At 41.8% G+C, this 26233-nt stretch overlaps 1 protein-coding gene across 1 annotated transcript in view; it reads left to right on the top strand.

Moving 5' to 3' along the window:
* The window catches only part of TANC2 (tetratricopeptide repeat, ankyrin repeat and coiled-coil containing 2), a 272868-nt gene that overhangs the window by 97918 nt on the left and 148717 nt on the right, over nucleotides 1-26233 (top strand). The window contains 2 exon segments of the mRNA XM_026864615.1: nucleotides 15877-15948; nucleotides 21487-21666. Of these exon segments, the coding sequence (XP_026720416.1) occupies nucleotides 15877-15948; nucleotides 21487-21666 (252 nt within the window).

Raw genomic sequence — 26233 nt, 5'->3', positions numbered from 1 at the left:
AAAGCTGGCTAGGGTCCACAGGCCGGTGGGTTCCCTCTCCGCGTCACTCACTTCTGGCGTTGCGGGCGGGTGTCCTTGGCCAGGCTCAGTCCTGGTCTGTGGTTGTTCTTGCAGCTTTTCGTGATGTGCCCGGTTTGCGGGGGTGTGTTGGGGCTGTGCTGGGTGTTCGCTGCTCACGGAGGAGTCCCGGCTCTGCCTGCGCCTGCCAGGGTTTTCCTCCAGCTCCTTCCGTGCATGGAAATGTTAGAGAGCACTTGGAGAAGGAAATGGAAATTACTCAGCCTAACAAAGTTCTAGAAGAAATCCTCGGATTAACGCTCCTTTCCTTGCCAAGTCCTGCCTGTAGCCGTGAACCGGGGTGTGAAAGAGCAGGAGCAGGTTCTGTAGCAGCCACCGAGACACCCGGGTGGTTTTACCTGCAGAATTGCATCTCCAGACACAGGTAGTGATTGTCTGTTACTAACGGGAAGGTGAAGTCCTGGCTAACCAACTGCCATCTGAAAGCAACCGTTTTATCGAGGTTGAGGCCCATGAAGGAAAATGTGTACATTCCTGAAACGCTTAATTTCACCTAAAGGACTCCAGCATGTCTGCCAGGCTTCTCGGTAGAATGTAGTGCTGTTCCCCAGAGCTTTCTGTTTCTGGGGGTGTGATGCGTTACTGGGGTGATGCTGCCTGCTTTTCCCCAGGGAGGGAGGAGGCCGTTTGTCTGGAAAAGAAGCAGAAGCAGCAGAACACCCTATGGCTGATGGTTCTGGGTTGTCCTGTGTTAAATCTTGTTTCTCATGTGAAAGGTCAGGCCGTGGTTTGGAAATCTGATGCTGCTTTGCCATGTTACACGTATTCCGGTTAAGTAAACTTTTCTCATAAGCTTTCTGCAAGAGAAGTTTGTTCATGATTCCTTACCCCTGTTGCCTGCTGGAGTGGCACCCCAGCTACAGGATTTTTTGCTCCTCCTGTCTTTTCGTTGCAGTTTCCTGACATTGTAAGGTTTTAGCTAACCTCTGATACAGATTCCGGGTTTGAATTTTGTGCCATCTGCTGTCGTCAGATGCTCACTCCGTGGTGGTAAGACAGAGGCAGAACATGTGAAAACAAAGCTTCAGACCGTGTTTACCAGTTTTCTAATGCTTTCTTTTTTCCTCAAGAAAAATGCAGGCTTTTGCCATAAGGCAATCACTTTTTGCTTTCAGTAATTTTACAACAATTTGCATTTAAGCTGTTGATTATTTCCCATATAAACAACATATTAATTGTTTCTGATTACATTTGCTGTCTCTGTGAGAATCTTTACTTGTAATTTTTTATCTTCTCTCTAATCATTCTGTTGCTGTACACTTTAATAGCGTTACATGATCAGGGTCAACCTCCATCTCCATTAGATGACAGGTTGGTTATTGATCTGCACTCTATGACTTGCATTTCTTTGAGGAGTGGGTTTCTTACTCCACAAAATGCTCTTTCAAATGGATAGCTTACGTAGCACAACTTGCTGCAGTATTGATGCAAGGTAAGTTCTTTGTTTCTAAAATTGTTTTCTTTCACTCCAGCAGCTTTTTGCCCTTGTCTGTGAACATTTCATTCTCCTTTAAAAATGATGGAGGAGAAGGGAATGTATTCTTCCCTCCTAGAATGTGAGTAATCCACAACATCATTTTAATTGGCAAAAAATGTTTATAAGCCATCATGCGTAATGTGCTAGTACAAGATTGATTATACCTCCTGGTTGATAAATCAAAAAAAAATTACTATAAAGAGCTGCTGTAATTGTATTAATTAGAGAGATTTATGTCTGGTCTCTGCAAAGCAGTTTATGATACTGAGTACAAGTTGGCGGCAGCTTGCTCGGGCTGGTGCTGCAGGGACAGACTGCCATGGCATCCCTTGGCATGGGCAACCCTGTTCCTGGACAACCAGAGATGAGGTGCTAATGCTTTGCTGTGCCTCCATTTCCTTTTTGAGACCCTTTTTGTATTGTTCCTAACTAAATTCAGCATTGTGCAGTACTTGAGAGGAGGCTTTCCGAGTGGTGCAGGGGTTTGCCGTGTAACTTTAGACTGTGCGGTGTTGTAAAGTGCCATCTAAAATTAATGTGGGAATATCTAGACATAGTTCAATGGATAGGAAATCCGGTACTGGTATGAAGTGGTACTACGTATCTGTGTATTGCTTTTGTCTTTTGGGAGAAATTTCTTGAATACTTGGTTTCTTTAAAGCCCTGTCTGTCTTTATTTGTAAGTGTGTGTGTATATATATATCTATATATATATCTTGCTACTACTGCCTGAGTAGTATCTGGAAAGTAAGTTTTAGAAATAATTACTCATTCTTCCAACTGAATAGAACTGTTAACCTCTTTTTGTATTTTACTGTCTAATTGCCTTAAGTAGGAGATGGGTATTTATGATCAAAGCACACGTATTGTGACTGCATACATCTGTGAAGTTTTTTTCTGTTGCAGTTCAGAGCCACTGGAGCCATAAAAAAGATGATTCCTGAGGATTGTATCATTCCTACTTTAGTGTTTAAGCATAACTTTTAAAAATTTAGTTATTTGGATTCCAGGAGGTAACAGACTGGAAGAAGGATTTTGCTTGCTTTTGGTGGAAATACCTTTGATAGGAAGTTGTGTTTCTAAAACCATCAGTAGTGCATTCACTGGAAATGGAATGGAAGAATTAATTCAGCTGCAGTATGAGAGTGCAGAATGCAACAAGAGCTGATGATGGAAAATAATACTCAGTGTTATATCTGTTGGAGAAAACAGTGAAATGCTAAGAAATACAGTGTTTTCAGATGGGATTCTCTGTTTTCTTCTCCCTTTAATTTTTCCTTCGTTATCTTACTGCAATTTCACTAGCACAGACTCAGTCGTTAAATGACTTTCTTCAGTACCAAACCCCACATCATTGTTTGGAGAGTGAGAACAGTTTTGATACCAGCCTGTGCAAGTATGTTTAATTGTGACAATACCATTATCACAGGCACACTTCAAACTGGAAGACCTCCATTTCAAACTGCAGGTTAAATGTGACAAATTCTAATACAGAAGTGCTGCTACACTGCCCAAATTCAATTTCCTGTAGTAAGTCATAGATGAATCAATATGGTTGACCAAGGTAATTGAATTAAGTCCATCTGGGTAGGCAAAGCCTTGTAGTCCACAGGTAGAAGCAGGGACTCGCAGTCTGAACAGCACTGCTGACTGTCTTTGATTCACTCTGTCATCTTGGGAAAATCACTTAGAGGAGCAGTAGCAACACTGCCTGCTTATGCTTGTGGGGAAAAATTAATGTTGGAGCTATGAAACTAATTAAAGGTGTAAGAAGGACGCATTGGCTGAGGCAGCTCTAACTATAAAATATGGTATACTATAGTGTTACACAAGAAAAACAAGTTGAGTTCTAAGAACAAGGTAGGCTCTTGCAAGTACTTGAAACATTTTGCTTGGGATTTTGGTAGGTTGTGCTTGTGCTTTCTTGGGGAGGGTGGGGGGCAGCCACTGAGCAGAGCATCTCTGAGGTAACAGCAGGAGCTGGCCTTGCTGTGGGAAGGGTCCTGTCCTGGGTTGCAGTGTATTCTGTTACCATCCTCATGAGCTGTGGAAATCAGGTGGGGCAGTGTTTCCTTGCCTCTCCCCCTCCAGACTACCTCACTGCTAATGGCCCATCAGTGCCAGGCAGCATGACCCATTATCCCATTGTGAGATGCTCCACCCAGAGGGAGAAAACCAGCATTCCATCCCGGATATAACCTGAGATTCTGAATACCAGAGGCCTCTCTTTTTCCACTGGATTTCCAGAGGACAGGAGCTGCTTAGCCACCACTGGACTTTTCTGAGGAAGAGCAGATCTTTTTTCCTCTACGGGATCACCGCTTCGGGGGGACTGCAGCCACCATTCCACCAGACTGCTACCACCGCCCTGATAACAGGGTGTCAGGTTGTATCCTGACTCTGTTAGTTTAACCCAGTGCTATCTGCCTTTGTATTTTTTTTTTCTTATTAAATTGTTATTCTGACTTGGTGTCTCCCACTAGTTTGTTTTCAAACTAGCACAGGTCCCCACACGGGAAGGGTCCCCACGCCTGTGCCCGTGGGGACACGTGTTGGCTTCTCCCAGGTGGTTCCTGTGTCTGTCCCCAGGCACTGCCCAGCTGCACCATGCGGGGAGCATCACCTGGTCCGAGGAGGCGTCAGGGCTCTGGGGAATTCCCAGCGAAGGAGCTTGGTGGCATTTGGATTCCCATGGGCTCAGCCAAGGCCAAAATAACATTTTCAACATGTTGGTTACGGGTTTGGGCGATTTTGGAGCCTTTTTCCTATGCAATAGGACTTTGTATCCATAATAAATCCCGTTCACTGTTCTCCTCCTGCCATCGTTCAGGGACTGCTGAGTGCTAGCAGCAGACTGCCTGTCATCAGACTAACCTATTTTGAACTTCAGCCACTTGTACCAATTTCTCAACTAATTTTAGGACAGATGACCACCAAGCCATTCTAAAAATGCTGTTTGAGTTTTTAATGAGAGGTGCACACACAAAAGCAAAGACAACGTTTACCCTACAAAATAGGTAACTCTTGTACCTACTAAGAAAAGCATATGTTGTATATAGTATTAATTGTTTTTAATTACATTTTAACATATTCAGTCAATTGGAATAATTAGTATATCTGTCATGCTTTTTATTTGAAGCTGAAAATGCTTGTGGTTGCTAAAGGTCCCAGACAGCCTTATTAGAGTATACAAGTATTTTATAATTTACAGATGGAGAGCGAAAGCATGTTGAGTCAGTGATGACAAGGAGGGAACTCGGAAGTCAGTCATTGCTGATCCTCCTTCCTTCTTACCCCTTCCCTCGTTGCCAGCGCGTGTACACTTCCCACCAGACACTGAAAGCTCTCACATGCAGAACAAAGGGTTCTCCCGCCTTGTAACGAGTTTGAAAAAACGAAGGACTGTTCTGTCTGTAGAGTTGTTCTTTGATCACCTTTTTGAAACGTTCTGATTATTTTTGTTTTCCTCCCCCTTTCCCCCCGTTTATTATTACGTCTGTTCGGATTGGAAGGTGTAGCAGCTCATAACTCATTCTACTTGTGTGTGCTGACACCAGATGTAATCTGTGCTAATTCAGTTTGGAAGTCAGACCTCCTTATCACAAAATAGAGGAGACCACATCTTTCAGATGACTACAGTGATACTTTGTTCTGCTCGAGAAAAGAAACAACTTGTGCTTTAATGTAAATGAAAACATGTTTGTTTTCATATCTTTCTGTTTAACTTTTAGCTCTAGATTGTGCCCCACAGGAGCTGCTGGGTTTACTGAATAACGATAATTGAAGCTGTTTCCCCGCCATGGAAGCTCCTCTGGGCATTGTGGCTGAGGCACGTTTAGGATGAGTTGGACGAAGCCTGAGGCACACCCGGGTGGTGGGAGAGAGCCCACGTGTGTGTCGGAGGGGCTGGGGAGGTCCCTGGGAGGTGGCAAAGGGAGAAACTGCTGCTGGGAGGGTGGGAGCGGGTGCCTGGGAAGGGTGTACCCTCTGCTCCTCCCAGCAGGTAGGATGGTGGGTTTCCATTTCACCATGGTGGGAATAACACAGGGATAGTCACAGCAGGGAGAAGCTGTACTTCGGAGAGGTGGAAGGGCAAAGAGGTGGTTCCATCTCTCTTCCCTCTGCACCACAGCAGGGTTGACACAGTGTGTGGCTGTAAACTCCTTCAGAGTGACTTCTCCAACTGGCTGGTTCTTCCCAAATACCTAATTATGGACATCTTTAACAAAGTTCCTTGTAAATTCCTTGCCCAGGGACGTGGTGGAGTCCCCATCCCTGGAGGTGTTTAAGGGTAGGGTCGACTTAGTGCTTAGGGATGTGCTGTAGTTGGGAACTGTCAGTGTTGGGTCAGTGGTTGCACTGGATGATCTTCAAGGTCTTCTCCAACCTAGACGATTCTGTGATAACACTCAGTATCTCCAAGCTACAAATTCTAGTATGTTAGATCAAAAATGCTCCGCTATGGAGAAAAATGCCTACTCAGCCACTAGCAGGAGCAGCAAGGAACAAGGCCCAGATGTTGACACCTTGCTTGAAACATTTTCTTTCCGTGCCAGTTTTCCAGCATGAGTTCTCTGCACTGCAGATGTTGGAAGTTTGGATTCCAAGGTGTGTTCCTCGGGTCACAGTTACATTTTTGTTGTATGAACTAATGGTGATTTGCTAATGAAGAGCCTGTCATTTGTGAAAGAGAAATGCTTGGGAAAGACGCCTTGGGCTTAGAGAAATTGCCTGGGCAGTGGTGGTGGTGCTGGTGCAGTTTGCTTTTAAGGAGGAAAAATTGAGGGGAAAAAAAAGATCCAGGTTGTTACAACCTGTGGAGGCAACGTACCTCATTTACCTGTTAACCTCATTTATCTTCTGGGTGTCACATGATTTCTTAACAAGAAGTCTTCATCTACTTGTCAGAACAAAAATAAAAGAAAATGCGAAATGATGCAGTAATAATATTTGCTAGATGATGCGCTGAGTTATTAGGTCTTCTGATTTTGATGGCAAAGCAGATGTTTTGTCTGAAATAAATGTCTTCTTGACTGTGTTTTCCATCTCCTGCGTATAAAGATAAATGTTAAATTTATTCTAAAGCAACTACCAAAATAGTATTTTAAGTATTAGCTCATTTCTGAGCAAATTTTTCTCAAATTCTGAGAAAAACGTGTTTTCTATCATCAAAACAATATTATGTCCAATTATTAAACATGTTTATTGTCTTGTAAAATAGATAACGTTGACATTTAATCCCACATCAGTGAAGTTATTTCTGATTCTGGTGGTATGATCCAAGCCATCCATTGCGATTCCTCAGCCTTTATTGAGTAGGTGGATAAAATTCCATCTCCTGTGTCCGTGTTTGTGTTTCCTTACAACGACTTCTACAGAGGCGAGCGCTTCTTTTTCTCCTCTCTGAAAGTTGTAACTGCGGCGTCTTTGTCTGCTCATCCTGGGTGATTCTGTATTACCCCCATAGGAGCTGGAAACATAATTTCAGAAAAATAATTATAAGTTGATGCACAGAGATTGCTGCAAATTAGTACCTTTCTGATTCAGTGACAGTAAACATTACATTCAGCTGATTACTTCCTACACTGCCCCATTAACTTTTATGTAGTTTCCAAAAAGACCAGCTTTACATTTATTTAAATTATTAAAATAGTGAACAAGTGAAGCTACTTCTATCCCTTTTAGTAACTAGACTGAAAAATTGTTCATCAAAACAGTTTTAGGGACAAGTACTGAAAATTTGAACAGTAAATCTAAACAAAATTACTCAGCTAAAATGCAGTGAACTTAAATGGCTTATTTGGCTGAAATTCTAGAAGCACTGATGTTATTTAACCCAAATCTCACTGACAGTGAATGGAACTTGAAGAGTCTGAAGAAGTCCAATTCTGAAAATTCATTTCACTAATCTAATTTTGTATTGAGTTGACATCCTGTCATTTTTTCTTGGTCCTGTTTTTAAATGAATATGTTTTTTTTTTTTTTTTTTTTTTAAGGAGAAGCATTACAGTATATGTTTGATCCACTTAGAGATGGCTACATTAGAGAAATTAAGAGTTACGGTGAATTTTTTTATTCTATCTAAAAGATGATGGATGGTTCAGACTTTTTTTAATCAGAAGGTTATGAATAAAAATATGTCACTGAAATCTTTGGTGTGAAAACACATGCTTCTAATACACATTTTTAAACAAGCAATCTTGATATTATGAATTGAGTGGGGGTAGATTGACTCCTGGGTGATCTTTTGTGTTCACCTTGGCTATTCAGAGTACGTCTGCTTACGCTCTTTCTCGCAGCCATTTGGACAAATTAAAGGATGTTTTCCCTACAGATTGCTTTCTCCTCTTGAGATTGTTCCTTAATGAGCTCAGACACAATATAGGTACTGAGGGTAGCTGGCCTCTGTTTATAAATTTGGATAATGTACTTATTAGTGTCGTTTTAAAGCGCGTGAAGTGTAAAGTGCACACGTATTTTTATAGTTATGGATAAATTCTGTATTGTAATTTCATAAGCTTTAATGCAATAACCAAGACATCATTTGTACTCATACGCTAGTCTTTAGGTGTATTAACAAAGTGGCAATAATACTGGGTTTCTTCATGCCATTATGGCCCGTTACAGCCGTGACTCCAGAGATAATTTGTTCATAATGTTGGACATTTTATGATATTTAAGGTTATTTTCAAACCGTGGACTCAACGGGAGTCAGTGCATACCTGATGTCAGTACTGACTCCTCAATTGCTGACTGCTCCTATGTCCAGTGGGACTATATTTAACATATAATGAGGTAAAACCCTTTATTAAATGTATATTAATTTTCCACTCCAGCTAAAATATTTCAAAACGCAGCCTGGCATTTTCCGTTTTCCTAACTATTAGCGTTTTGTTCACAAAAAAAAAGGAAGAAAGCCTGTTGATGGCCCATGGATTAACAATAACCAAATGCAATATTAGATTTATGAAAACATTTCTGTGAGTTCCATCTCCCATTGCTTTGCATAATAAATGGCACAGCTGGAAAGCTTGTGTTGTTTTGTTGGATGTTGTTTTGTTGTTCTGGGGGAGCTTTTGGTATCAGGGCAGTGATGTAATTGAGGTGGGCTCTTTCCTTTTTGACATTTTGGAATTTCACTGCTCAGCTTACCAGTGAAAAATACCTGCTTTTGGTGTTGCTCTCAACCACTGAATGAAGATATGTTCATCCGGTGTGTGCAAAAGTCTAGGAATTTGACGTAGTTTATATATTTAACATTAATTACAAAAAAAAATCTACGCAGAAGTACTATGCCTTGTATGTCTTTTATGATTTGTTTGAATTACCAAAGCTGTTCATAAGGGATTCAACATGTTGGAAAGTGGTTGGGGGGCTTTTTTTTTTTAATGATAAGGCAATTATTACCCAGGTTTGTCTATAGTTCCATCAGTAAAAAACTTTCAACCCTCGACACCCACAGCCACCCCCCAGCACTCTTCCTGGTTATTTTGGTTGGGGAGAGATGCTTTATTCTGTGAATAAAATAATGTAGATCTTATGATTTTTATTGTAGTAATTTTTATAACAATACTAATTTTAGTACAATAGTAATTTTTATATTTGCTGAAGCAGAAGACCCCCTCGCAAACTAAATAATCAGGAAGAATTGTTGATGGAAATAACTCTTTTAAGTACCAGACTTGGTCCGGTCTTCCCTCTTGCTCCGTCTGGGTACGTTCTGCCTCTTTCCAGGCACAGATCCCCCCGGGAGAGCAGCAGGCGGCTGCGTTTGGCACATGTCATTCCTTAGCCTGGCTGGAATCCATCGGGATTGCTGAGAGCAGGATTTGCAGCTCCCTCTCCTACGCTGGGCTGAGCTGCTGCGGGCTCCGGGGACAGGACCCAGGCTGCCAAGCCCAGCACCGACACCATCAGGTCCTGGGACCACGCTGGCTGCCGTCACCACACGCTTTGATCTGCCGTGCTTTCACCCCCGGGGGCAGTTTGATTTTTTTTTTTTATTTTTTAATTATTATTTTTCTGTAATTTCTTTTCTCCTGTGTCTCTGTTTTGGGAGCACGATGGGAGTTGGGAGCCACACCGCCTTACGTTATTCCGTGCACAAGGCAGCCCTTTCCTTCCGCAGGGATGCCAGGCTGGGCTGGAATCAGATCACTTTCTGAACTGTTGGACTGGCTTTGTGTGAGTCTTCTGTGTTTTCCAAATACAATTTTGATAGGATGCAGATTGCAAGTATTGATTTATAAGCTATTATAGTGGAGTGTGCTCTGTCAGATGCTGTTAGAGCAACGGCACATCTAATGCAGTCGGTTCTTGCAGCAGATTTCCCAGCATGCGTAAAGCAGGCTGACCCACCCTTTTATTTTTCTGCGTTAAAAACTGCTTTGTCAGATAAAAGAACTGGGAAGATGTTTAGTCACATTGTGTGTTTTAGATGCTGTTTTAATTAAATAGGGGAACGGGAATATCGAGCTGCTGGCACTTGATTTTATTTAAAACCTTGTTGTCTTTGCCTTTAATGTGAACACCTGGCAGTGAGGTGATGCTGAAGGTGCTGCGTTGTTTGCTGACATCAGATCGCGGTGTTGCAGATGCATCTTGCTCGTATTTGCAGCCCGGGTTTACTAATTGTGATGCAGTGCTTTTGTGCAGTGGATTTATTTAGTAGGATTGCTGAGACCCTCAGGGTTTTCTTTTCCCTTTGGGAGTGGTCTGTTCAAAGAATACAGTTGTTCTGTGTATTGGGGAGGATTTGTTGTGTCACTGGTTTTAAATGGAGAACTGGTTAGAAGGGGGGGGCAGTGGCACAGACACAGGCAGTGGGGAAGAACGAGAAGCAGGCGTTTCTCAGACCCACTGATAGTAGGAGAGACTGCTTTTCTGAAGCTGTTACTAAACATGATTGCTGAGATTACTTAATCTCTTTGTAATTGGGAGAAAGAATTAATAGCTATTACTATTTGCTGTATGCTTGCTGCCACATAATCAGCCGCTTGGATGGCCCTCTTTGGATTTCTGACCCCAGTTTCTGTCTAATATCCCAGTTGGAGGGATGTTAGATGCTGATGAGACAGCATCTTTCTGAAATTAAACTAATGTGTAGATCTTAATGAGCTTTCTTAACACTGAGATACTGAAAAATTAAAAATCACAAAAGTTTTCCTCCCTCTCATTGCTAGATACAAGAGACTATGGATTACTGAGTCAGTATTTTACTATGTTATTCACTTCCCTTTGTGGCATTTGCAAAAAACAACTATTTTCTGTTTCTCATAGCAACTTCTGTAGAAGCTCCTTAACCAGGCTTATCTCGGTTTGTTCTGATCTTTATTTTAAATTAACTCAGATATCTATGTTTTCTAGCAGTGATTTCACAACCAATTTACTTCTGGTGACCTCTTTCAGATCCTGCATCTGAGGCTTTGTCAATAAATGTGACAAGTCATTACAGCAGCTGAGTTGATGGCACTTCCATGAGTGATACCGTCTGCAAACTATTATCCAAATAGTAGGTCATGCCTGTAAATAATAGGCATTGCTAAAGCAAATGCTAACAACTCCCTAAAAATCATGCATAAATAAAATAACTAACAGTATTGTTGGAACGACCGTCCTGATATGCACACAGGGGTGAACGCTATCCAGATTGTAAACTCAAGCACTCAGAAGTTCGAAAACCTGAGAATTAATGTTCCCTTAGCAACAGTAATTTGCCTCTTTTTTTGCATGTATATTAAGATAACTCTTCAATTATGTATGGTATTGTTCCCTAGTAACCTTGCTTCTCCACTGCGGGGAACGGAGTATGCTCAAAATTTTGATTTGTAGCAAAGAGAGGAAAAAATTAAATAGTTCAATCGTTCAACTCTTAACTGCGGGCTGTTTCTTATCTTCCTGCAGTTCTCTGCCTTTTCACCATGCATTTTAAATTCTGTAGGTACTGGCCTTCACCACTGCCCAGCATTGATTTGTTTGTATTTTTCTATATTTTACTGCAAGTATTCATCATGTCACAATTCCTGCCTGCAAGGGAGAAGGTGCCTGCTCTGCCCTGAAGGATCCGTCCTGACAGGATCTGCCTGGGGGAGGATTTGTGTTTTCTGCTGCTTTTCCTTTGAATACCCAGGGCACAGGAGATGGGAGGGTTGGTGGTCCACAGGGTAGAGGGTGAAGGGCTTCCCAAAAGAGCCCCTAGCCTGGCTGCCTCCTGTTAGTACAGCGAGCCTGGGGTTTTCTGTGCGTGCACGCGCACTTCTTGTGAGAGGGACAGCTTTACAGCAGCGCTGCTTCTTCTCAAAATATTCCTCAGTAAAAGCCATTTGAGAATGCCCATTAGATTGTGCTGTGTTTTACCCAAGCTGCAGCCTTTGCTGCAAGTTCTCCGAGTGCAGCAGCACGGGGTGAGCACCGATGCATCCCAACTGAAGATGTGATACGTGCTGCGCCGTCACATCTCTTTATTACTTTCCCACCCTCCTAAATTGATTGGGGGAGTTAATTTACTGGGATAATACACTGTGTAACTTGCAAACTACCTGTGTCAGACTGAATCCTGTGCAGCAGTTCTTCTCAAACCCGATAGCTTTGGCAGCAACTTGTCAGCATTTTGCATCTCGACGTTGAGTGTTGAAGAGCGTTAGAGAGCAGGAGCCCTGGGTCTGCAGGCCCTCAGCCCTGCTACCTGGGTAATGCTTGTTCCCAAGGCATGAGAACTGGTTTTGTTACATCCAAGTGACTGTACAGGAGATCCTGTCCTTCCAAGTGATCTTAAATAGATTAATTCTTACTTAGGCATGAAGTATTCTATCAGTACTGCTGCTGGTGGTTGGTGATATTAGGGATCTGGTGGAGTTGAGAATGGTCAGTGTTAGGTTAATGGTTGGGCTGGAGGATCCTCAAGGGCTTTTCTGAGATGATTCTGTGATTCTGTGTTGTATCTGTTTAAGCTCCCATCACATATTTTCTAAGTTTACTGCACTTAGAAAATACCTGCTTCACTTCAGGAGCGAAGCTGACTTCTGAGAGACCCAATTCTATTCATTGTGGGCTAAAAGCTAACAGGTTTTGGTTTTTTTTCCTTTTAAAATAAAGAACACACTTGTCTTGTAAGATTTATTCCATTGTAAAAAATCCAAGTAGGATTTAGATTCCCAGTAAATCTATTGGGTAAAAGACTTCTGTCCTCCAGACAGCATCTTGCTTGTCCTCCTTACCAAAAATGGTGTCAAGGAAAAGCCTTGTTGCTCCTGTTAACGGGGGAACCAAATTTTGGAAGAGCTGCAAGCCAGTTGTGATAAAATGCAGGTTCATGCTTTGGTACTTCGGTTTCCCTGTGGCACCTCATGCCATAAAAACAAGAGATGCTCCCCTGTTCTCAATCTCCAGTCCAACAGTAGGTGATGGTGGCTCTTGCTGAGAGCAGTTACAGGTTCCAAGAGAATGATGCTTAATTTTTCACCAATATTCTGAATGCAGGGAGTAGGTGCTGGATCAAGTTTGTCTGAATCAAGCAGGTCTGATGCAGGTGGGAATGTAAACCTGGCTGGGTGAGGAGGGAGGAGCTTAGGAGATCTGTAGGAGTCGGAATGAGGCTTAAATAAACCAAAACCAAGCTGAGGATATGAGGGCAAGATGTGTTTTTAAAAGAACAGTTATATGGAAAGTAAAATGTAATTAGAGCGAGCATAGGTTCATACTTTGTCTGGTCCTTCATCTCCAGAATTCATCCCACCAGCAACATTGATTGGAGAGGTCAGGCATCCCTTACCATGCTATTAACTTTTAAGCCCAATTTAGTCCTTAAAGTCCTTTATCAGGTTTTTTTTTCCAAACTTTCAAAACTTTTCCATCTCTGTCAGGCATATATTAAGAGTTTTTGGGTATTATGTAGATCCTTGAGATGAATTAGAATAAGGGCATTTTAAAGTTAATTTGGAACATCTGTTTATGATGGTGAAACTATTATTAACATAATGAAATATTAGCTGCCTTTGGTGTTCAAAAGTATTTAACTGAAATGAGAGTTAAGCTGTTGTCTAAATCTTACTGCAAAGCACTATGGAAAAAGTTACTCTATGAGTTCAAGAAAAACTTTCAAACCAGTTTCATGTCACCAGACATTCCTTCATTTTACCATAGTTTTAAAAACAAAAATTGCATTAATTTTGAAGTATTATTTCAGAGGGGTTTTTTGAAATGTAATTTAACCTGACTGTGTTGTATCTCCCTGTCCATGGGGACCTCCCGGGTTATTCTCGTGGCAGGAGGAGGCAGCGTGCTGTCTCTGCCACGTAGCCAGACCTTTGCCTGGGCGCTCTCCTGCGAGGGCTCATCCTGCTCCATGTCCTCCGTTAGAGCCCACCTCCATCAAAACCAGTCCAGCCTCTTGCCAGCTCCGTACCAGCGGGGAAACATTTGCCGGGACCCACCGGTGGATTATCTGGACTGTCCTGGCAAGGTGTCATTTAGTGTCACTCACAATAACGATACAAACAACCCCACTGAGTTTGTCTTTTGATGATGACTGTATGGCTTTTGATAAATACAGGGGTTTACTCCTCATTTTAGCACTGTGATTTTCTGTTTGTAACCTTTGCCTTTTGAAACTTTCAATCCCGGTAATTATCTTGCACTGTGTATTTTCATTTGGGACTCAAAGGGGTTTTTTGTTCATCACTTAGAGGTTGTCCATGTGGGCTGGTAGCCAGGGGCCTTTAGTAACGATGATTGTATCTGTATGCAAAGCAGTGTTCAAAACCAACACTGTGTATTACAAGTTAAAATACAGAGATAGTGATCTATTAATACTCTTTTAAGCCAGCCGGATTGCAGGAGGGCTCAGTGCAACTAATCCCAAGAGGGTGTCTCCAGGCTAATAAAGGCTCCAGCGAACACCTCGGAACTGCAGTCCTGTTTGCAGTGTCACCTCCTTCGCGCAGCCGGAATAGAAAAGCGATCAGGGAAAATGCCTCCTTGACACCTGGCAGTCGTGATGGCTTGTTGGGGCATGAGCAGTTGATAGAAAATCAGGGATTTTTAGGTTGTTCTGGCTGCCTCTCGGAGACTGACCTTTCTGTGCAGCTGGTCTGTGAGCAGGCGGAAATGCGAAGGTGACAGAAAATTGCCTTGCTGGCCTGATTCAGGGAAACTGGGAGCTGGAAGTTTAGCCAAGGGAGGAGGAAACAAAAACCCTCTCTCCGTGGCCTGGGCTGTGGTCCTGCCTTTTTGGGGCTGGGGGTAGACTTAAATTTTTCCGTCACCTTAGCAGTTCTGCTCTTGTGCTCTGATACACAACTTACCTTTGAAGGCACTGTAACGGGTGTAACTCACGTGTAACATGAGTTGATAAAGTTGAATTACTTTACGGTGTAACAGGGCTGTCCAACAAATAATTTTGGGGATAGATATAGATACAAACACATCGGAGTGCAGCTGCTTTTAGCATAATCCAAAAGTATAAATGCTAAAATCGACTATTGAGTTTTTAAACAGCTATTTAACAGTTATTTCAAAACTATTTTTAAAGATTCTAAAAGCTTTTCCTTCCCCTGCCATAAGGTATAATAACTGCTGAAATACATCCTGCATTTTAAATGCCTGGTTTTGCTTTTTCACAATCTGCATAGCTAGACTTATTTTTGCTTTCAGCTGGCATTAAACCCCGTGTACTCAAGCATCTATATTGATGTGCATATCTATTGTTTCTAATCTGGTCAGTTGATCAATGAAGAGCAGCGTGTAATTAATTGTATAATATTGTACACAATGTCCCACTCCACATTTATCCAGATGGATTTGTTATTTGTTAACTATAGCTGCTTTCCTAAACAGTTTCAAGAGGATAGAATGAGAGTGGTTTTGTTCTTCCCAGCCATCCCATTTTTTAGCTGACAAATAATTTTAAAGGGAAACAATTTCAAAGAATATTCTTTTTTTAAAAAACTTTTTTTCTGGATCTCTTTCTTCATGATGTTTAATATTTTTTAATATATTTTGATACAAAGGTCCAAAGTGAAGGAGCTAGTTGAAGATGCACCATTTGGTTACTGTGTCATTCGAATGTCTGTGGGGTCAGTAGGAGAAGTTAAAAGCCTGCTTGTATCCTGAGGACCTCACAGATTTCGTTTGCACTGAGCTGGGGAGGAACTGGAAGGAACAGCAAAGGACTCAGTCAGCAGTTTTGCCCCAGTTTCAGTCTGCAAGAGGGACCTTTTGTTCTGCTGTTCCTACAAGATAGGTGATGGTACTCAAGGAAAAGTTGCATCTGCCTGACCTGTCCACTATGATGTTCTACTTCTGCTGTTTTGGTTCTCATGCAGATGGAGGGAACGAGGAGCCACCAGACCGAAGACAGGCAAGTGTAGACTCCCGTCAGAGCCGATCTGGGCAAGGTAAACCTTAGTGTTGTTCTGCCTCAGTGACTCGTTTCTCATTTGTTCACCTTTTATATACACATTTTGTGTTTTGAATAAAACTTATGTAATCTTAAGGAGTTTTGTAACCATCGTTACTATCCACAAATTTAGTGATATTCACAAAACACAGTATCTTTGCATAGTTTGAAGGAGTTTAGACGCATTCATGGTGTAGCACAGGTACCTGTAGAGTGTCTGGCATCTCCATTTTGCAGACAGAGGGACGGAGCCTTACACAAGGGTGGGTTTTGGAGCTGGTGGTGTAAGAAGTCTTCAGCACATACCAGCACAAATCAACAGACCACTCAGTGACCACTTGCCTTCCCCCGACCGAAAAGAGGAGAACCCAGCAGGTTCTCAATAACGGGGTTATCCTTCCCTGAACCCCGTGATGTGATGGAGAGGGGACCTGTGTGTCCCTGCCTGCTGTCTGAGCGGCGCCTCTGACATCTTCTGCTTTGGTTTGTTTCATCCTACAGGGCAAAAGGTCCTAGGAAGAGAGTAGTAAAAATAGTTTTCATATTATTTAACTAATGATTCTACAAACTCTTTTGTTCAGTATCCATCCATTCACAATAGGCTTGGTAGTTAAAACCACCACTGGAGCCATTTAATAGGGATTTCTGTCACTGACAGCAGCAGCTCTTAGATCTGTGCTGGCTTATATGTCCTTTGAAGTAGCTTACTTAAAGTTTTAAGCATTTGCTCATTTGTGAGGATTGTGAAAATGCTGGTATTTTCACACAGCCCTTGAGACTGAGAAGCATTTTTTGGAAGTGTGGTTCTAGTAGGTGCTATGCGCATTGACTTATTTTCTCTCTGGGATTGCAGCAATAATTTTCCTTTCATTTAGGTTCAGGTCTGTTGTTGTCATGGTGTCCTAATGACTTATTATGGAGACATTTTCTCCAGAGCATTGTTCTTTTTTGGCAGTATTCCAGTGTTGCCCGGGTGAAATTATTGCAAGTGATTGAAGGCTGCGATCAGAATTAGGGAGATTGGAATTTAGAGTTAAAACCCTGAAGGCCCGTGAAACGTCAGCAGCTCAAAGTGCTCTGTTAACATAGGATCATTTTATTATTATTTTAAAATTTATTATTTTAAAATAGAAGAGTTAAAAAAGTAGGTGGGAACAAGGGAATTTCTATCTGCACATACCCCATGACAGCTTTCATGCAAGTAGCATTTCTGTGTGTCCAGAACACAGAATGAATGGTTGCTCTTTTCCAGACACTGTTAGCTCAGATAAAGTTGCTGTTGTGTTACTTCTGGAGGCTGAGCCTTGCCCGCGTGCCCTGCCATCAGTCCCCGTGATGTCCTTTCGTTTGTCTGGGTTTTGTCTGGTGTTACAAGATACAGCAGCTCAGGTGCAGCTGCTGATGGGAGTTGCCTGCTGGGTTTCCCGACGCTTGTTTCAGACACTCTGTTCTCTCAGGTTACTTTTCAGCCTATTTATTCAGCATCTCTGCTGCTGTGGAAAAGTACCACTTTTGGGCAGAGGTCATGGGTGGGCCTTTTTTTTTTTTTTTTTTTCCCCCCCCCCAAATACTCGCCAAAGAATGACCAACCTAGATCTGTTTGCCTCAATGAGTATGACTAGAATTTGCAGTAGCCAGCAAGAAGTTTCAGCAAGAGAGGAAGGGTGAAACAGGTAAAGAAATACTTCCAACTTCTTGGAGAAACAAGCTTCTGCACTAAGTATTTCCATTTGTACCAATGGATGTGATTGCTGACGCAGGCTTTCTGCAGTGTAGAAGAAGTCTCTTTGCTCCGTAAATGTACCATCTTGAACTTTGCCCTGTTCTGTGTTGCTATCTGTCTGCATGTTAACAAATATTTTTCATAATGATGGGTTAAGGGTTTTTATTATGCTTAGATAAACCAGCCAACTGAAATGAGGTGATTGTCTTACTTGTGTTTAAACTTCCATGTTGCTACGTGTGATGTCCAAGTATTACAGCTGTTCATAAAGCTTTATTATCTTGGAATACTTGAAGAAATAGTTTATTAGTTCAAATATGCACTTTGCAGTAACACTTTATTTAAACATATTTTATAGACAAACTGTCAAGAGCTAGAGTTCAGCCACGAACAATCCCTGATTTGAGGGTTTGATCCCTGATTTGAGGCGTTTGGTTTGATAAACCCAATATTCTTTTTGACGGTTTTAACTACCTTGTTGGTGTGTTTGTTTACTCTGGCAAGGATGAGAGAAAAATTTTGAGATCTGTGGAATGAAAATAGTACATGTAGTGGATATTTTGTGAGTTCATTTGGTTTGTTGTAAAGCGTTTGAATTTCAAGAGGGAAAATACTCCTGAAAACTTTGCAGAGGTATCATTACTTCTATTTCTATGTAAGATACTGGCCCCAGTTGCCCTCAGTTTCCCATAAAGATTGGTCAGAGATACTGGGAGCTTACGCCATAATAACCAGTGAAATGCACAGAGACTTTTAGGTATTTCCCAGATTTTAAGTTGCAGAAGATGCCTAGTGTTTATAGTTCCCTCAAACCCCAAGATGTAGCCTGAGGAAAGTTGAACTTTGTTTTTAAGAATCAAAATCAATGATGGCAAATCATTTTTTCATGTCTGGCACCAAATGTGTTTTGAAATAACATCGTAGCTTTTTTCTGCCAGTGCCAGGGCTGATTTTGGCACTGATGCTGATTTGCCTTTCCTGGCACTCGCAGGTGATTATGAATAGGTTTGCAGAGTCAGCAGAGGTGTTCAGCTTGCAATAACCTTGGAAAAAGCGAGGTCCTTGGTCAGCTTATGTCAAGCAAGCTATTCATGGAGCCACTAATTACAATTGGCAATGCACAGCTGGAAGAAGTAAATTTTATTTTTTTTTTTTGTCTTATTAGCAGCATGCTATCAAATTATGTCCTCCTGGAAAAATTATGCCCAACTGCACTACCAGAAGCACTGCATCTTTTGGGTGTAGCAGGAAAAACTTACGAACAAGATCTCTACGAGAACTTTGTAGAGTAGGGCTGATGGTTGGACTCGATGACCCCAAGTATCTTTTCCAACCTGAATGATTCTGTGATCATCAAACTTGGGATTTTGAGCTCTGCTGAGCACTGTCCCGTGTGTTGTGTGTGTGCCAGACCTGGGCTTGCTCTCCAGAGCACGTGTGTCTACAACATACCTCCTGTGTCCCGTCGGCCCGATGTGCTGCATATGTCCGGTGGAAGGAGCCTCAAGGCATGGCGGTGTGTCCTGCCCTGAAGCTGTGCTCCTTGCGTGTAGCTGGGGTGTGTGTCAGGTGGGAATCCCCGGGGCGGTGCTCGGGTGGCTGACCAGCGGCGGGGGCAGCGGAGCTGCTGGTCGCCCTCACCTCCCTTGGTAGTCCACGGAGAGGTAATGGATGGAGTCAGGGGAGTGTCCAGCCTGGGGTTCTTCTCTTCCTGAAGCAGAACCCTAAAATGTGTCATTAGATGGGTCCTGTCCCAAACTCCCTGCCTTCTAGAAGCGCTTCTAGACAGCTTGCTTGGATGTAGACGCCTCTTTTGGGGACACCAAAATTCCAAGAGAGGAACGCGGGTTTAGCACACCAAAGTACTGCCGGGGTGTGTGGCTGAAGAGGAGTGGTGAAACGCTTTGGAGATGACTCTAAGCATGGACTTGATGTCTGTGAGGAAGCAGTGGTGATGGTAGGTGGGTCACAGCAGCACACGGCCACCTCCCTTGGACAGCCTCAGGTTGAGAAGCAAGACTGAGCCATTGCTGATGTACAAGTGGTAGGAACTGCGGGGGAACGGTGGTGGGGCACTAATTCTAGTTTTCACTGACTATAGCCAAATATTTTTTTATATACACACACACACACATATATATATATATAAGGCATGATGTCAGCAACAGCATCTTTTAATACAGAAAAAAACCCCAACAATGATCTGTTCCCCCTTAAAGGGATGTACTCTGTTAGAGCATTTGTGTGCACACTTAATTAAAGCAGCATGAAATGAATAGAAAAACATCAGTGTCTGGCTCATAGTTTGTGGCAATAATGACAGTCTCTGATGAATAAAACATACCGAAGTGCAGCTTACTTACTAGAGCATACCGAAATTAAAGAAAATCACCTCTGTAAGGATTAGAATTTGAATATATGTTCAGCAAACTACAGTAAATGTGGCAAGTGTTCGTTCAGTGAGCAAGACAGTAAAAGTCATATTTTGTCAAAACAGTGTATGTGTAAAGTGCGTTAGTGTTTGGTTTGGCTTCTTGGAGAGAATGATACAAAAATGCTGAGAGGTGTTCCTGAAAGCTGCCGTCAGTAGTAGATGGATTTTAGCCACAAATGATACTACCTCTCGGTACACTTCAGGAACTTGTCCAAGGTTTTTGACAGTTATTTCAGGATGGGTTTTTCCTCCGTTCATACATAGTATGTTGGGTTGTCCACACTGTCCTTTGGCTATCTGGAATAGAGTTAGTCCATCGTCTCCTCTGGAGTATCACGTATTTGAGGTATTTATCCTTTTTTTTTCTCCCTACTTTTGTCTACCTGCCCTTCTACCAGAGGCTACATTTTCTCTTTTAAACATATTCTTGCAAGCCATTGAGAACCACACAGCTGTCCAGTGGAAATCAAATAATAAATGTCTTTATGGAGGAAAAACATCAGCAGGCACTAAAAGCTAGAGTCCATCTCCTAAAGGTGTGGCGTGAGTGTAATCTTCTTACATGATCTGTCATGAAATATTAACATTAACAGGTTTTAGTTGATTTTGCAGATGAATTGTTAGGTCACTACTGCTGACTAGAGGTGGAGACCCAAGTGTCCTTGACCAGAGTCTCCACATGCTACAGCTAACAGGAGGAACCTTACAGCTCCCAACTCTTGCTGATCTGGAGCACCTGCCCTTCATTTGTCATTAATATTTATTGTAAGAGTTAGCAGTATGTGCCTTTACTGTTCTATCTCCATTTGTTATCATGTTATTTGGTGTCTTCCACGTGGACCAGCGATGTGACCCCCATACAGGCTTCGTGCAGCTCTGGGAACTTCTGGATGTTGTTAGGGGCGAGTTGGAGCTGGTGGCTGCTTTCAGAGGCTTTTGTGCTTCGGTGTTTTGGGGTTTTTTTAGGTCCTTGTGTTGAAATTTAATTTGACTGGAAGGTTTTTTATTAGAAATCCTCAATCTAAATGCACAAAAAAACTATCAGTAAAAGGATGATTGCTTTGTCTGAATTATATTTAAAACTGGTGACTCTAGGACTCTGAAAGGCAAATTTAAAAAAGTGAAAGAAATTGTGCTGTTCATAAGCGAAAGAGGTGTGCTGAGATGCTGCTTCAGAAATATAATTTCTTCAAGGGAGGTGTCAGGACCATGCAAGGTGACCACCAGAAAGCAGCCATCCCTGCTCCTTGCAGGACTCAGGGCTCCGTGCAGCGAGGTGGCTCCGTGGCTGGGATCACCCGAGCCAGTCTACGAATGATAAAAGCAGGAGACTCCCTTGTAGTCTAACCTTTTCCTTTTTATTTTCATATTCCCATCAGGCACCTCCACAGAGAACGACTGTGCTTTTGAACCAGACTACGCTATTCCGCCACTCCCAGTGACCGAAGGTATGCAGCACATTCGGATTATGGAGGGCATGTCCCGCTCCCTTCCATCCTCCCCCTTACTCACACATCAGTCTATCAGTGTTCGGCTCCAACCTGTGAAGAAGTTAACTGGTAAGAACTTTAAATAAAGTTCAATGGGGCTTTTAAGGTCCGTTGGTGAAAAAAAATCTGTAAGAAAACGCTTTGAGCAAGCTTCTGTATACAAGTCCTCGTTTGTTTATTATAGCAGCTACTTTAGTCAAAACCAGGAGCGGATTGGATTTCATGCCGACAGAGAAATCTTTCTATTCTGAAAATGATCTCTCTGTTTTACAAATATTCTCTAGTTTTCTGAGATATTTCTAGCAGAGTGTATTTCAGCTCCACTTGGCATTGTGGTTTATGCACAGTGAAGTGTTACAGTAATTTTTAAAGAACTTTACGCTAAAATTTCGAATGCTGAGAGAATACATCAGAAAAATTATACAGCAAAGTGATTTTTATTTTTTTTCGTAGTTCATGCATATTTTTAAACTGTTTTGTTTATCTGATCTGCGGGGATTGTGGTTTGTACACCTAGAGATTTTGAAGCAGTTGGATTTTCAAAGCACTTGGAGTCTAACATCCATTTAAAAGCCTGACATAGCGTTTCTACTGGTAACAGTTTTGAGAAACTTGCTTCTTGCCTAAAGTCTGACATCCCTCTGTGCCCATCTTTAAAAAATGATCAGCCAGCGTACTGTGTTTGTGCTGAGAGAAACCTCCAAAAAACCATTTTTATCCAGTATTAGCTGATCTGTGCTTACAAAAATGAACTCTGATACACTTTGTACTTTTTGTTTTCCCTGCCCTCTGGTGAAAGGAGAGATTGAAAAGGACAGGAGGAGGAGATTCCTGAATCCTGACAGAGTCACTTTGCAGGATCTCGTGGTGGTCTGAGCCCGTTCCGTAGCAGTGAAGCTCAGGAGGTGCAAGAGAATTAGACAGAAGAAGATATAAAAGGACATGAAAATAATTTAAAAGAAAAGTTTCAGTGTCTTGCTCAGCTGTCTTCAAGATGAGTTTTCCATCACTAAGAGCTTCTAAAGCGTGGCTGGAGTCCTGCCTTAAAACGTGAAGGTCTAAACTAACTTTATAAGCAGGGAGCGGCCGTGAAGTTGAGAGGCCAGTTCTTCAGGAGGGACGATGATGTGACACTTAGAGGATTTGTGAGGTTTTGTGGTTTGGGTTGTTTTTTTTTGGTTTTGTTTTTTTTTTAAAAAAACTTTCCTTTTTAAGAATATCCTTCAGTTTGCCATCCTGAGTCAGGGCTGGATGTTCAGAGCTCGTTTGTCCTTCGGCATTTCCTCCTCTATTGCAGAACAGCTAAGAACACAACATGTTGTGCTTTACCAGAGTAGCTGCTAAAACAAGCTAGATTTTTAGTAATTTGGGTTTTTTTCCTCCTGTCATGCCACATAGGATTGGGTAGGTGTAGAATCCACAACCCTCCTGCCATGAAAAGCATAGGTTGTGAAAAATGACAAAAATAAACTTTTTTTTTCTCACAGTATGTCTTGTTTAATTTATTGTGCAGTGTATAGCTAGTTTGTCCCTCCTTCCCCTGAATTTTCTCTTATGACTGTCACATTCATCCAGTCTCCTTTTGGTTTTTAGAGTTACTTGCAGGGTTTTTCTTCTTTGTTTTGTGTGGCTTCCCAAGTAGAGGCACGTAATACTAGCTAGTTCCATAAACCTTTTTTTTTTTAGTTAGAAAAGAAGGAAAAGCATTATATTTTACAAATAGTTTAGGCCTTTGTAGTATCTTTATCTTGTTCATTACCCTTCTGTCCCCTTCTTTTGGCTATAATCCTTTGTGTTTATATGCTCTCCTGTTGTAGCTCTGAGTAACATCATATTCATGTATCTACTTATACAGTTCATTACTCTTCTCTGAAATACTTTCAGATGGTTTGAGCTGTAACCCATGGAAAGAGCAGTTTTTCCTATACCCCTGCAGCTCCATTTCTCTTTAACAGCTCCCACCCTGCTCAGCAAGCTGCCTTGGTGTGGGTCTGCTGGACTTCTATCTTGTCAACAGAATGTAACCTCCTCCCGCTTCTCAAAATCACATCAGTTCATCCTAGCAGATTAAGCTCCATGTATTTGTAATTATTTTTTTCCAGGTGGAAGCAGATCAGACTCCATTTAGCTCTAAACTCAGAAAGCTTGTGTTGGATTTGGCAGGGCTGCTGTTTGGAGTGTCCCTTAGTTCCTCAAAAGATCAGAGACTGGAGTTCCAGCAGTGGCTTTTGCAGGTAGTAGTTCAAAGAAAAGGCGGTGATTCGTACAGACTTCAGGGGTTTGGGCAGCTCGCTGAAACACGTGCCCAAACCCCAGTGAGGTGGTCTTGTAGAGCCATGCTGTAAACGTGCAGCCGCTGAAAATGCATATTCCTCTGTCCGTCTGGTTTGGAAACTGCGTGCCGTGGAATCTAGACCTGAAGAAGATGTGTACAAAACAGGATGATGTCAATAAAATGCTGATAATTGTTCTTACACAACAGCAAGAGGAGAAAAGTGCAGGCTCCTGGTTTTCTTCAGAGGTCCATTTTGGGGCCACGCACAAAAATCTAATGGAAATAGTTTCGGAAGTTGACTGTGTCTGTCTTGCATCCTTTTCCATCTGCTTTCCATACCCCGTTCCAGGCAGACCCAGCCTGGTATAGCATGAGAACACGCGCTCGTGTTTTGCATGTGCGTGTCTTGATGGCTCCAGTGGAGCTTCTGATACACTTAGAATTCAAAGGGTGTTTCAGTGCGTTGGTGGATTAGCCTGATTTTTTAAATTATTAGTTTAATTTACTGTTGATACTGTAAAAGGAAGGTGTTTATTTTACATCCTCATGCAGTCATTATAGGAATTTGTTTGCTTTCATTAAGGGAACATGTAAAGGAACTGGGAAAGTAATGATTTCCGCTCTTTGTTATTCATAGTATTTATCACGTTTCTTCAACTATTCCTTATGGTCTGTCTCTTATATTTACGACTAATCTGAGATATTTAAAAGGAAAAAAATCACTTAGCAGCAGCAGGAGATGGCTGACCATTCACTATATTGCCAAATTGATTGGTTTGTTGTTTTTGTTTTTTTTTCTGGCTGGGGGACATGACTGGCAGTTTGTAAAGACCCTCCTTGTTTTTATTCATTGGTAAAACATCATGATCTGTAAAATAAATAAAATTTGGAGTTAATACTAGATTTGTGAAGGCAAGTTCACAGCCTTGTGCTCTTTTTTTTGATGTGTTTCTCCCCAGTTTTGCCCAATACCCCTCTCTTACAGAAATCTTGTAAGTGCCAATGTAGTATACTCAAAATCTGGTAGAATTGATAAGCAACTTGGTTCAAAAATCTTCATGTGACTGTGGGAGCTTTCAGATAAAAATAAGCAGCCAGCAGTTTGACAGTGAAAGCATGGAGACATTTCACAGAGTCTCACTGGCTGTGATGGTTTCCTCCTGCTTTGTCTTGTTCTGCTGTCCAGTTGTTAATCCTACACAATAACAGCAGTGATTCCTTTTGGAAAAGGAATGAGGGTGATTCTGGGAAACTGAAGTATTACAAAGAGAGGCTTTTGTCCGTCTGACAGTTGCCACATGGATTTTTCAAAGCGACCTTTAGAGCATAGAAAATTGTTGAGAAATTATCCAATTGTAGGGGCTTTTTCATGCTGTTTGCTTCTTACATACATTTGTGTGTGACTAACCCATTCATGTCACAATTTCCATATCTGCGGTGTGGTTGGGTAGTGGAATAGTACTATCTGTTACATTAAAAAACTGTGTTATCTCATTTCTGTTTCTTTTTACTGAAGATTTAATTCCTCAGACCATTTGCAACAAAATGTGACTGTACCAACTTCTTCATTTCTGCTTTCTGAAATTCTTCAGAGATGAAAATTTAAATACAAAAGGCTTTTGGGGCTTTTCACAAGATGATTTGCTCGTGTTCGATGGCTGAAGTATCTTGGGTCATTCCAGCTCTGCATGCATCCGTTCCAGTGTGGCAGAGTACGTTTGTCAGCTCTGACGGGGAGGGAAAAGCAGGCACTGAGATGGCACCTCTTCATGGGCATCAGGGGGGTCACATTAATTTGGGGTTTATCTTACCCCTTAAAAAGGAAAAGAAGCCTGTACGGTGCAGAGAAATTTGGCCAGTAGAAACTGCGGTGCTACCTACCTATTTATTTATTCATCTATTTATAATATGATCTTATAAAGTTCTTAACCTGGCTGATTTGTAAGCAAGTCAGCTTTTCATCCACAGAAAAACTAAAATGTCCACTTTTGGTAGAAAGCCCTAAGAACACGTTACACAGTGTGTTAAACTTCTTTCCAGAGGAACTGAGGTCACTTGCTAACATGTTGATATCTGGGTTTTTCTGTGTGTGGAGACTTGGCTGGATTCAGAGGTTGATAAATATTCAGGATGGTTGCACTCTGCTGAATAGTCTGGTGATTAAGAAAAACTAAGGTCATTGTGGCTCCAAAGGGTGAAGTAATAGTAAGCATAAGTAATCAGCTCTCCCTCTCCTGCCTGTATAACCTATTGTTTAGCAGTGGCTAAGAACATATTTTAGATCAGTGTGTTCAACCTCAGTTTATGCTGTTTAATTTTTTTTTTTTTTTAATTAACAACTGTGGCCTTATTAGCAAGTGT

The sequence above is a fragment of the Athene cunicularia genome, assembly GCF_003259725.1.
Source record: "Athene cunicularia isolate RWA chromosome 27 unlocalized genomic scaffold, athCun1 chr27_part1, whole genome shotgun sequence".
NCBI lineage: Eukaryota > Metazoa > Chordata > Aves > Strigiformes > Strigidae > Athene > Athene cunicularia.
The sequence above is the reverse complement of the archived record's forward strand: the minus strand, read 5'-3'. Positions and strand labels throughout refer to the sequence as shown.